The sequence below is a fragment of the Lycium ferocissimum genome, chromosome 1 (genome assembly GCF_029784015.1).
Source record: "Lycium ferocissimum isolate CSIRO_LF1 chromosome 1, AGI_CSIRO_Lferr_CH_V1, whole genome shotgun sequence".
Lineage (NCBI taxonomy): Eukaryota > Viridiplantae > Streptophyta > Magnoliopsida > Solanales > Solanaceae > Lycium > Lycium ferocissimum.
Genome location: NC_081342.1, coordinates 23,116,637 through 23,129,107, shown reverse-complemented (window position 1 = coordinate 23,129,107; position 12,471 = coordinate 23,116,637). Strand labels below are relative to the sequence as shown.

Below are 12,471 nucleotides of genomic sequence, written 5' to 3'. Positions count from 1 at the left end.
TCTGCTTCTGTCTTCAATTTTTTGTTTCTTTTTGTTTTTTCCTTTGCTGTAGTTTTTTTTATTTGATTCGAACATGCGGAATGCCTTGTCCTGTTAGGTGATAGTCATGTAATGTATTTGTTTTAGAGTTAATGGTCAAAAATACATCCGAACTATCACTTTTTTTGGGGTTTGACAACCCAACTATAAGTTGTTCTTTTTTCCTTACCTGAACTATTATTATCTATGTATTAAAAAATACATCTCGAAACTGATTAGGTCAACTATCAATTGTTCCTTTTCCTACTTGAAGTATCAATATGGGTGTTTTAATACATTGATTGTGATAGTTTAGGTAGGAAAAAGAAAAGGAGAGCAGTTGACCGTTGGGATGTGAAACTCGCAAAAAAATGATAGTTGCCTTTTGACCATTATCTCTTTGTTTTATCGTAAAATTGTTCGCTATTATACAATCAGTAAAACTGTGTTATAGGAGTGTTCTAAATTGTGACTTGTTTTATAAATTATAGATGTCTGTGTTAGCGGAAACAAGTCCCTCAAAGATGCTAGGGAAGAGACTACATCAGAGCGTTGATACTAGATCTCCCTCCACATTTAAGCGCCTAAAAGTTGATACTACCCGGTCCTTTCCTGAAAATTGTGGTCCATTTTTTCGTCAAAAGAGTGGAAGCAGAATTCCAATCTACCCGGAATTCCCATCCACTACCAAGCATGTAAAATTCGATTCAACGAGGAATTTTCCTGAGGAATGTGGTCCTTGTGTTCCTCAAAGAAGAATGGAAGTGGTACTCAATGCTCCGTTGACGCTGAGATCAAAAGTTGTTCTGAAGTTGCTATGAATGTGATTGAGTCAGCTGAGCCTGTAAGTGTTTTTGTGCGTACTGAAGGGGAAGCGGAGGAAAAAGATATGCTAATTGATTTTCCATCAATCCCCAGGCAGGCTAAAAAGGATGATTTGGTTGCAACTGGTGTGCCTCCAGAAGATGTTGGTAATTCAAGTAATGTGAAAACCTCATGTCAACCTACTAATGGAAATCAAAAAAAGAATCTTATGCAGGATGAATCTACTCAACAACATAGATGTGATTGGTCTATTAAAGGTGGGCCAGTTGAAAATGGACCAGAATTGCCCGCTATTGTTGCACAAGAAAATCTAATTGAAGATCGAAATGAACCTAGTAAGGAAACAAGCAAGAGTGATCATCATGAAAAATTTTCTGATGATGAATCCTGGAGTGCGGTAGATGATGATGAAATTTGCATCTTATCCCCCTTCGAGTGGAACTCACTAAATTTAAGTCTCAAGTCCCGAAGTGCCGGTAAGAAAGATGGCAAGGATGAGATAATGCAGGCAGAAGCAAGTAGGTGTCCAGAATCCCTTGGCAAGTGCATGATTAATACCGAAGATGCAGTCGATTTCGAGCCAGATTGGGATCAATGTGAATCTGTCGTCCTGAAGAAGCAAATAGATACCGGAGTTTCTCAAGAAGATTCAAGGAATTCTGCAGTTATGTGCGATGTTTCTAATCATGGATTGTTAACTGAATATGAACATACTCAGAAAGTGAAAGAAGTTAGAGAGACTCTGAAACTTTTTGATGACCTATATACTAAACTTTTGCGAGAAGATAAAGCAGAGAAACATGAAGGACAATCTAAAAGAAGTATCCATATAGAGGCAGCAATGAGTTTGAAAAATCAGAAAAAGTGGGTAAATTGTGAGTGGACCTTTGGACATGTTCCTGGAGTTAAAATTGGGGATCAATTCCGGTTCAGGGCAGAACTTGTTATGATCGGACTACATCACCAATTTATTAAGGGTATCGATTATGCGAATATTAACGGAAAAGATGTTGCAACAAGCATTGTTGATTCTGGTCGGTACGAGAACGAGACCATATCTCTTCTCAAACATTCATTTATGTAGGTCAAGGTGGGAATCCAAAAGTTTATATTAATGCAAGGATGGAAGATCAGAAGCTTGAAAAGGGTAATCTTGCCTTGAAGAATTCCATGGAGTTGGGATACCCGGTGAGGGTTATTTGTGGCCGAAAAAGAATGAATGGTGAAAAGAGTGATATAAGATACCTTTACGATGGGCTCTACACTGTGACTTAAGTGTTGGCAAGAAAAAGGTCCAACTGGAAAGTACGTTTTCAAGTTTGAACTGAAAAGAAATCTTGACCAACCAAAACTTACTCATGAGCTAGTGTCACGGCCCGCAAATTTAGGCAAGGTAAATCATTTTCGTGCAAATGTTAACAAGGCAAGAAAATCAATTATGGAGGTTGTGCGGTCGGATGAGGCAAAATATGGGAATGTTGGAAGATTTATCAACCATAGCTGCTCACCGAACCTTTATGCTCAAAATATCATGTATGACCATGGCGATAGGAGAGTACCTCACGTAATGTTTTTCGCTTCCGAGAGTATTGCTCCTTTAAAGGAGCTTACTTATCACTATAACTACCAGATTGACCATGTTTATGATAAAAATGGCAATCTGAAGAGGAAGAATTGTAGATGTGGCTCTCGTAAGCGTGAGGGGAGAATGTACTAAAGAACTAGTCATGTAAGACTATTCTTCTTGACGTGATATTTGAAGTATAATTATTATAATATTTGTACACTTATCATGTCATTTCAACTTTTTGATCCCTTGTTATTCCTTTTATGTTTAATTGTGCAAACTTTCATCTCTTGTAACTTGCAGTTTCGTTAATTTCCTACTTTTTTTTTTACTTTTGTTTGGTCTTGAAATGCTATAGTAGTATAACTTAGATGGTTGTATAACCACATGAGGGAGTTAACACTTATTTGACCTCTTAGTTTTAGACCTGCTGAAATAAGGCTTACTTTACGCCTCATTTGTTTTTATTAAGATTAAGACATCTGAATCTTAATATACATATGAACATTAAGATGTTCATTAAGATTTAGATGTTTGAAACTGAATACACTAATGATCTACTCATGTAAGACTATTCCTCTTCACAGGGTATTTGAAGTATGATTTTCTAAACTGTGTGCACTGCACTTATCACGTCGTTCCAACTTTTTGGTCCCTTGTTATTCCATTTATGTGTAGTTGTGCAAACTTTGATCTCTTTGTTTGCATTATACTTAATTTCCTTCCTTTTGTGGCTTTTATTTGGTCTTTAATGCTATAGTAGAGTAACTTAGATGGTTGTATGACCATATGAGGGAGTTAACACTTATTCTTCCTCTTAGTTTTAGACTTGCTGAAATAAGTGTTACCACCCTTGACCAAAATCCTTAAAAGAAACATTTATCTAAACTGCAAATGTTTATTCTCCTATCAAGTGGTGAATTTGTACATGATTGCAACATTGCACACTCTATCGCTATTGCAATTCACAGGTAAAATTCTTCATTGGATCAATACGACATGATTGTTCTGTTAATTATTTTTTTACTGATTCTCTTCAGTTTCTGTCATGTATGCTGAATGGTTGTGTGGATCAATTGAGTGATTTGTTTAATCTTCCGGTAGTCTAATTTGATTTCATTGGTTTCTACAGCTTGAAATTTCGGACTACTTGTCAGCGGATAAATTCTTTGTGCACTTAGTAGCAAAGAATACCAGCTTGTCACATGGATGTATTAGAGAACTGAAATATTTTCATGCACTAATGGCAATGAATTCATCTAGTTCGGCTTTCAAGGAGTTCAGCTTAGCTCTTGGTGTTGATTATTGAACTCAATTGTTCTCTGTCACTAGATTTTTGGCGAACTGTACTTTGTAAGTTTGGACAACTTTTACTTTATTTCAGATTTTCAGTACTAGAACGTTTTTACCTATCTTTAGATTTATAGATAGTGAATGCGCTGCAATATTTAGGCTTGGTTGAGGTTGATAAGTTTGTGTTCTTTTAATTGCAAGTATCCAAAGTTAAAAATATATTCTTGTTAAGGAAATTGACGGGAATTTATATCCTCAAGAAAGTGTTTGATTATTAAAAAAGATTGAATGAGATCAAGAAAATGGTGTTGAAGAAGGTGTTCTTTCAATAAATTGGAAAAAAACTGAAAGAAGAAAAAGATAAGTAATTTCACATGAAACCCATATACAAACTCACATCAATTTGGTTAAAGAAGAAAGTGAGAAAGATAGAAGAATAACTGAGGAATATAAAGGAAACAACAGCAACATCATACCCAATGTAATCCCATTAGTGGGGTCTGGGGAGGGTGATGTATACGAAACCTTGCTCCTACCTTGACTGTTTTTGATAGACCTTCGGCTCATGTGGATGAGGTTGCATGTGGTATTCTGCACATAGAGGAGATTTCGATGGCCACATCGGGGTGATATCTAGGGGCTATGATGATATGCATGGAGCTTCGGGATTGGAGATAGGAACTAGGGAGGAATGTTGCTTTTGGATTTCACGAAATCAATTGACTTGGTGATAGCAAACTCCAGTTTCTAGAAGCGGGACGAGCACTTGGTCACCTTCCAGAGTTTGGTGGCCAAGACCAAATTGATTGCCTACTCTCCAGAAAATGTGATAGAGGCATATACATGGATTGCAAGGTTATTATCATGAGCGATAATCTCATGACCCAACACAAGCTCTTGGTTATGTAGAGATTAATAGGAAAAGGAGAAAGAGGGTTGTGTATGGTCAACCTAAGATTAAGTGGGGAACATTGACTAAGGACAAAGCTCAGGAGTTGGGTGAGAAATTGCGGGAAATAGAGCTTGGAGGAGTAGCAGTGACGTGAGTAGTATGTGGACCACGATGGCGGAAAACATTAAGGGAACGAAGCGAGGTGTTAGGGGTTCTGAAGGGCTACTCTGGCGAACACAAAGGGAACTGGTGGTGTAACGGAGATGTCTGGGATAAAGTGAAAGCCAAGAAAGTGGTGTATACAAAGCTAGTGGAGAGAATAGACAAGAAGGAGAAGAGTTAGTCATAGTGGTGTTAAGGTTCAACTAGAGTTAGTTGAATCAGTTTGGCGCTTGACTAGAGTTAGTCAAGAGTGTGTTTGCAATAGAGTTATTGTAAGGGGAGGGATTAGTGGTCAAATTCCTAGGTTGCAAAACCTTGTAATCTGAAACATTGCTCTGTTTAGTGAAGTTGGAAATCCTACTGAGGTAGGTCCTGAATTTTAATCCCTTGAGCCAAGGAGTCTTCCACATAAATATCTTGTCTTAATTACCTTGAGTATATATCTATGAAAACAATTTAGGGACCAGGTCCCTTGGATTGTTTTGGTGGATTCATAGGTTCTATCAATTGGAATCAGAGCAGGTGTTTTCTAAAAGGGTAAAACCTAGACAAGATCTCTCGTTATATCTGATCCACCAAGTCTTGAGAAAGGAGAATATATCAATAAGACACCAAGATATTATGAATGGTGGAAGGTAAGGCTGTCCAGGATTGAGCACAACTTTACTACTGAATATGAGTTCTTCAATATGAAGGATGGTGAGTCAATTTTTGATATGTATGCTAGATTTTCCTCAATCATTGATGAGCTTCGCTCTCTGGGTAAAGGATATAAGGAAGAGTCGCTTAACCGCAAAATACTGTGGGCATTACCAATATCATGGGAAAAGAAAGTGTGTCCCATCGTTGAATCTGAAGATTTGGCAAAAATAACTCTTGATGAGCTTATATACCATCTCAAGACGTATGAGCTAAAAAGGAAAGTTACCAAGGATGAGGACAAAAATAACCCAGGAAATGAGGAGTCTGAATTAACTCTTATGACTGAGGAACTGTCGAAGATAGGATGCTGCAGCAGAAATGCTCAAGAAGGAAAGGAAAAGAACCAGGTCCCGATCGACAAGCTCAATTCAAAAACTGCCGCTGACATCATAGTAGAAGAGGCTCTGGCTGCTTGGGAAGATACCTCAGACAAATCCGAAGATGAAAATGATGCTGGGGAGGCATCCTCGATGGATATTGATGGGGAAGCTTCACAACATGATTCCTTCCTTGCTCTTGTGACAAAATCTGAAGATGAGGATGACAATGAGGTAAATCTTCTCGATGTTCACAGAAATCTAAAAAACTACTCTCAAAAGAAGTTAATATCTCTTGAAAGTGTATTGATTGATACATATCATAGTCTTGTAAATGAGAAAAACACTCTAAATGAGGAAGAAAGCGATGTTTTAGAACAAGCAAGAGATGATATGGACTGCACTATAGTGGATCTAAGGGAACAAGTTGAGGAATTGTCTAGAGGCAATGCTCTGTTAAACAACCAAATGAAAAAATAGATAAACACGTCTTGGAAAAAACAAGTGAGGGGTAGGGGGGGGGGGGCAGTAAGACTCATCTTGAGATTGAAAGCAAACTTGAAAAGGCCAGGTTAAGTCTCAAGGACGAAGTAGATAAGAATAGATTACTTCAAAAGAAGCTAAAACAAGTCAAAAGTGAGCTTGAGAAATCTCTCCTTTGGACCTTGCCCTTAGATAAAACTGCTGCTACGCGCAAAGGTGATGATAGAAAATAGAGTTTTGGTACTATAAGGGTCAAGAATCCCCACAATATGCAGGGTGAATGTTCCTCTGTGACTCAAAACTAGTGGTACACTCATTATGATCATGCTGCTCATTATAAGGACATGAGTAAAGCAAAAGTTCAGTCAGTACAGAAAAACAGAGAGGATGTTGAGAACATACCAAGAAAACAGGAACCTGGTCCTCGTAAGAAGAAGAGTGTGTTACCAGTATGGGTGAACAGACATCTAGTTCACCCATTTTATCAGTACTTGGGGCCCAAGTTGGTTTGGGTTCCTAAGTCTAGCAAGTGATCATGTATAAAGGCTGGAGTGAGAGGGAGGGCGATCGACGGTGGTTGGTACATGGTGGCGTTTACGAGCAAATGATTGAAGAAATGGAGAATCCTCTCTCACTCAAAGCCTTAAAAAGTGGGAGTGTGTCAAGTATTATCATGAAGAGATAATGTACTCTTTATGTGAGCAAAATCTGGTAAGACACTGTCCAATAGAATTGATTGTGCATACCAAGTTGAAGATTGGAACTACAAGTGTGCTGAGTTGTGTCAGCCACAGGGAATTCAATATGATAAACCTCTTTTCGTCAACAAATAGATACTTGATAATGTAAATAAGAAGGATATTGGCTCTTAAGGCATATCCCTAGAATTGAGATGTGCAAGTTTTCCTCTGATAAATTGTGTCAAATAAAAGAAAGACAACACTCCTAGAATATGTCAAGATGTGGCTGATGGAAGATGGTATTCTCATCATGACAAAGAAGGACAGAGTAAAAAGTTGAAATGATGACTCAAGCTGAGGATAGCAAGTGAAGAAAGTATAGCAAAGTGTCCAGAAGATGTAAAAAAACCTGCTTCTTTCAGCATTTGCAGCCAAGCTCCTCCTAAGTCTGAAGAATATTGCATCAGAAATGACATGGGAGGAGAAAAGAGAAGGGTATCTAGCTCATGGATAGTAATTCTAAAGAAGAAATGGCAAGTAAGGAATCTTCTCCTGGTTTTACCAATAGTAGCCATCGAAAGGTACTTTGATCAGTCAACTCAAGTGCAATCAAGTATTTGCTCAGAGGGTTAGGATGAAGGATGTTAAGATCACTGAGGTGTCAAGTGAATCTCTGAATAATCAGCAACTACTAATCCCTGTACTAAGTGCTGATATGGATGGTAGTACTTAACTAAGTTCAAGAGGTTCTCTTTGATAATAGCTAACAGGGAACAACAGTATCTTAAGGGAAGAAAAGACCTGGTCCCTACTCCTCCTCAGGAGATAGTATCATTCTGTTGGATATGCTGAAGTCTTTTGAACTGGATTGCATATGAATTTGAAGACTACTCATGGACTAAGATATCTTGAGTGAATATGGATAACTCTTTAGCTATAAATAAGTAAATGACATGAGTTGAACATGCAATTAGAGATGTCATCAAACCTTGTAATGGTATGTAATTTTCAAAATTTGAGGAAAAGAGAGGCAGCATTCTTGATGATGTGAAATTTCACCCTCTGAGGGACAATGTGAAAAGAATGACATCCTACATGAGGGTCTGAACCATATACCAGTTTGCACGCTTCTTCATTAAGGCCTTGAGTTAGTTGCATATCGAAAGAAATCAGTTGAAGTCGGTTTTGTTCAAGATTATCTAACGGTTCCTCTATGATTGGCTATTATAAGAGGAAAGGTACAATGTATGAAGTGTTTTTTAGAGATATCTAACTCACTCCTATACCCTTACAGGTATGCTCATATGGTAATCTCAGGACAACCTAACATTGGAGACATAGCATTCATGAGAACTTTTGCTTAAGCCGTTGTTAAAAGTGTCAGGGGACCAGGTCCCTATGACTTAGGTTAGTGGTCTTTTCAAGCACTTACATAATTTTTAATTTTGTCTGAGTGCCATGTCACTATTAGTTCCCGCATCTTCTAAAATGAGCCAAATTACTTCATTTTCTCAGAACCGACCGGCTTGAAATACTTTTCTTAACCAATAAGAACCTACCTTCCCTTTTCCTCTTTAAGCCAAAAGGTCACTCTTTTTCTCTCTCTCTTCACTAATTCAAATCTTCAAACCGTCTTCCCGTTTTACTCCATCCTTCCTCTTCTAGCACGGAATCAATCATGTCTAACCTAAAATCTTCATCTCATTTTCGACTAAAGCCAGCCCTATACCTGTACATCAAACCGTCTCTGTCATTAGACCCAGAAAGTCGATCCACTTCTTCCACAACATCTCAAAACTCGTCCGAGCCAAAACCTTATCTCTTCTTCCCCTATAATAGATGTTCCTGTCCTACCACTCTTGCCGATGCGTGCTTAACTGAAAAAAACGCCTCCTCCGCCATAACCCCAAAATTTTCAGAAAAGCCCGACTCATAAGGGAGTATGACAACCTCACAATACCTTGATATCTTTGAGGAAATCGTTGAGAAGGATGACAGGATGGAGGTGACAAGCAAGGGTGTCAACGAAGACCACTCGATAGTGGAAGAGGACGCTGCTAAAAGAAGATGGGGGTTTGAAAGGAAATATCTCCAAATTCGGAGGCATTCTCTAGATAGTGAGAAAGTTGTAGAGAAATGTGTTAATAGAGAACCTCTAAATGCTGGGTATGAGGAGAATTTGAGTGGTCTTGTTAATGAAGAGACTGTGGATGTCATAGCTCCTGAGTGTGAAGAAAGACAGAGGAGTTTTGTAGTGGTTGAAAACATAGAGAAATTAAGAGAAGAAAATGTTGAAAATGTGGGAATCAATGACGATTTTGGACAGAAATTGCCAATGGAAAGTGATAATGTAAGTGTTGGTTTTGAAAATGTTGGTGAATACCTTAATGACATTGTCAGAAAGATTGTGAATGATGTTGCTGATGGAGAATCTAGAAAAATTTCTGTTGAAGAAGAGTTTGAGAAGGAAATTATGGAGACTGAAAGGGAACAGGGAAATTCCAGAGGAACAAAGGTAATGAACGAAGGACCTGGTCCCCAAGGAGATTGTTGGGATATTATACTCTATCCACCATTGCTATTCCCTAGGAAGACCTCTCAGAAAAGGAACCTGGTCTTCCAAAACCATCTGAAAAGGAAAATCCTAAAAGAAAAGAGATAAACTCTGATGAGGATATAGTATTGGGGACTCTCTTCAAGAGTAGAACTGGAAGTGCTAAATCAAAAGGAAAAAAAAGCAAAGGTAAACCCACATCCGCTTGAGAAAAAGGACCTCCTACCACTAGACAAAGGGCCGCGAACACAACTCGGCTCTACTCTTGAAGGTAACGAGGAGAGAGTACGGAAAGAAAAAGAAGTTGGCAAAGACGATCAACTTAAGACATTTGATAGATGAAGAGGAAGTTGTGACTGTGTCTGATAAAGAAGAAGTAGTAGAAGAAGAAGAAGAAGAAGAAGAAGAAGAAGAAGAAGAAGAAGAAGAAGAAGAAGAAGAAGAAGAAGAAGAAGAAGAAGAAGAAGAAGAAGAAGAAGAAGGAGGAGGAGGAGGAGGAATTTCTAAAGGAAAGAGAAAATCTGTGATTGATGAAAGGAAAAATATGGGTGAGATAGAAGCTGAGAAAGTCAGTGAAAAAATAAGAAAGGTGAAGGAGGTGACCCTTTCTCCTAAGAAAAGAAAGAGCTCAGCTAGTGGGGAAGCAGGTTCCTCTAAGAAAAGAAAAGTAACCTTGACTGAGGGACCTGGTTCCAGCAAAAAGGAAAAATCTAGAAGGGATGAAGAAAATTTGAGATAAGAGAATCTAAGAGGTAAAAAACTATTACTTGGCAGAGTGTTTGATTTGGAGGCGATTGGGCACCAAGGATTCGACGATTTAATGGATATCTTGAGAGCTTAAAGTTGGGATCATCTTGAAGAAATTGCGTAGCCTATGAGAAGGAAGTAAGCGAAATTATTTATGAATGCGGATATCTTGATGATCATACCTTGATTTGCAAGGGTGGAACAGTTGACTTTACATTGGATGAAGCTCAGTTGGGCGAAATTCTGGATGTTCCAACTGAAAGAATTAAAAAACTGGAAATGCTAAGGATATCAAGGCCTCAGACGACTTCAAGAGTATCATAGTCTTAATAGGAGAACAGGTGACCACTGAAACTCTGTACAAGTAACAGATGAATCCACAATATCAGCTTCTATTCAAGCTAGTTAACAAAGTGGTACTGCCTAGGACTGAAAAGAGGTGCATAGCATCTAAGAAGGACCTGTTCCTAATGGAGATACTAGATGGATGAAATTTGATTAGCCTACCCTCTATCATGATCGAGCACATGATAAAGGTCGTAGACACAAAGGATGGCAAGCATGGTCTCCCCTATGGCTTCCTTCTGGCCAAAGTCTTTGATCACTTCAAGGTAATCACTGGAAAGGTCACCAAAGGAATTAAAAAAAAATGTTTTCTTTGGGAACCCTAGATGAGTATGATATTGTGCAAAAGAAAGGGGAAACAAGATGTACCTCTACTATATCTAGCCTCATTGAAGTAAACGAGAAGATCTTGGCTGAAGTGGAGAGGCTGGGGGTTGAAAATGCTTTATTGAAAGCTAAAATTGCCAAGTTAAAGCTAGAAGGACTTGGTTCCAGTGGGGTACAGACAGCAAAGGTTGCTGAGTTGAGAGAAGATAATGCTCAGCAGCACAACTGTATGCATGCTAAATAGTAAAGATCAGTGTAACGTCTCTTTTGAGGTCACATGCATCTCACATGATCCTCACATGCTCTCATTTGAGTTCCTATTTAAACAACATATTGGCATTGTTTAACCCATCATTTGAAAACTTAGAAATTCAGATCCTTACAAGTGCAGCCACCACAGTTCTCTTGGTGCTCAAAAGAACAAAGCTAAGACAAGTTCAAGGACCAGATCTCAACAACGGAAGATGCTTTGAGTCCTAGAGTTGTCTAGTCTTTGTCTTTGTGATCTCTACATTGTAAACCTACACTTCTTCAAGAAGGGTTTTGTAGGTATTTTATTTTTATCAAGCTTTTGTTGTTAACACTTGGCTAGAGTTAGTCATAGTGGTGTTAAGGTTCAGCTAGAGTTAGTTGAATCAGTTTGACGCTAGACTACAGTTAGTCAAGAGTGTGCTTGCAATAGAGTTATTATAAGGAGAGAGATTAGTGGTCAAATTCCTAGGTTGCAAAAGCTTGTAATCTGAAACATTGCTCAGTTTAGTGAAGTTGGAAATCCTACTGAGGTAGGTCGTGGTTTTTAATCCCTTGAGCAAGGAGTTTTTCACGTAAATATCTTGTCTTAATTACCTTGAGTATATATCTGTGAAAACAGTAAAGGGACCAGGTCCCTTGGATTGTTTTGGTGGATTCATAGGTTCTATCACAAAGCAATCAAAATTTGATTAGAGCTGGACGGGTTGGGCTATGACCGATTTTAGCCAAATCCACCCTTCTCAATACAAGTATTTATTTATTTTACCTATTTTGACATGTCTAAATTTTGACCCGACCTGCTCATTTGACACCCTACTCCTATTTAACCCAAATTTCCCCTTCACACACCCTTATGTGTCTATGCCAATTTGTAAATTTATACTATGCGGTAGCTTAGTTTTAATTCTCGGTTATCGTTGTTTGAAGAGAAATACAATACTTAAGACTAACTACATAAATACTCTTACTGACTAACTACATAAATTTTTGGATATGAGGATCTATTCTACAAGGAAAAAAGAATAATATTGTTCCTTTTCACAATCACCATCTCCTTATTCTTCTAAATCGATCACCGTGTGACTCTATTTGCTCTAAAAAATCAAATTTGAAGACTACCATTATTCTATTACAACTTCTCACTCTCATGCCATTTACAAAAATTTCTCACAACAACCACCACATTAGAACCATCTTCTCATACCTTCATCTTTATCACTTTCTCCACTCACCATTTTACGTTTTCTAGAAGATTGTTGAACCTCAACCAATATAACCCCCGCCTTGATCGCTGTTATACTGCCCTA

General features: G+C 38.2%; 1 protein-coding gene across 1 annotated transcript in view; it reads left to right on the top strand.

Annotated features, from left to right (window-relative positions):
* The first annotated feature begins 648 nt into the window (after positions 1-648).
* Positions 649-12,471, top strand: part of LOC132052573 (histone-lysine N-methyltransferase, H3 lysine-9 specific SUVH5-like) — a 55,621-nt gene continuing 43,798 nt past the window's right edge. Inside the window, exon 1 of the mRNA XM_059444184.1 lies at positions 649-1,536. Coding sequence (XP_059300167.1) covers positions 749-1,536 — 788 coding nt within the window. The 5' untranslated portion in view covers positions 649-748. The remainder of the gene's footprint in view (positions 1,537-12,471) is intronic.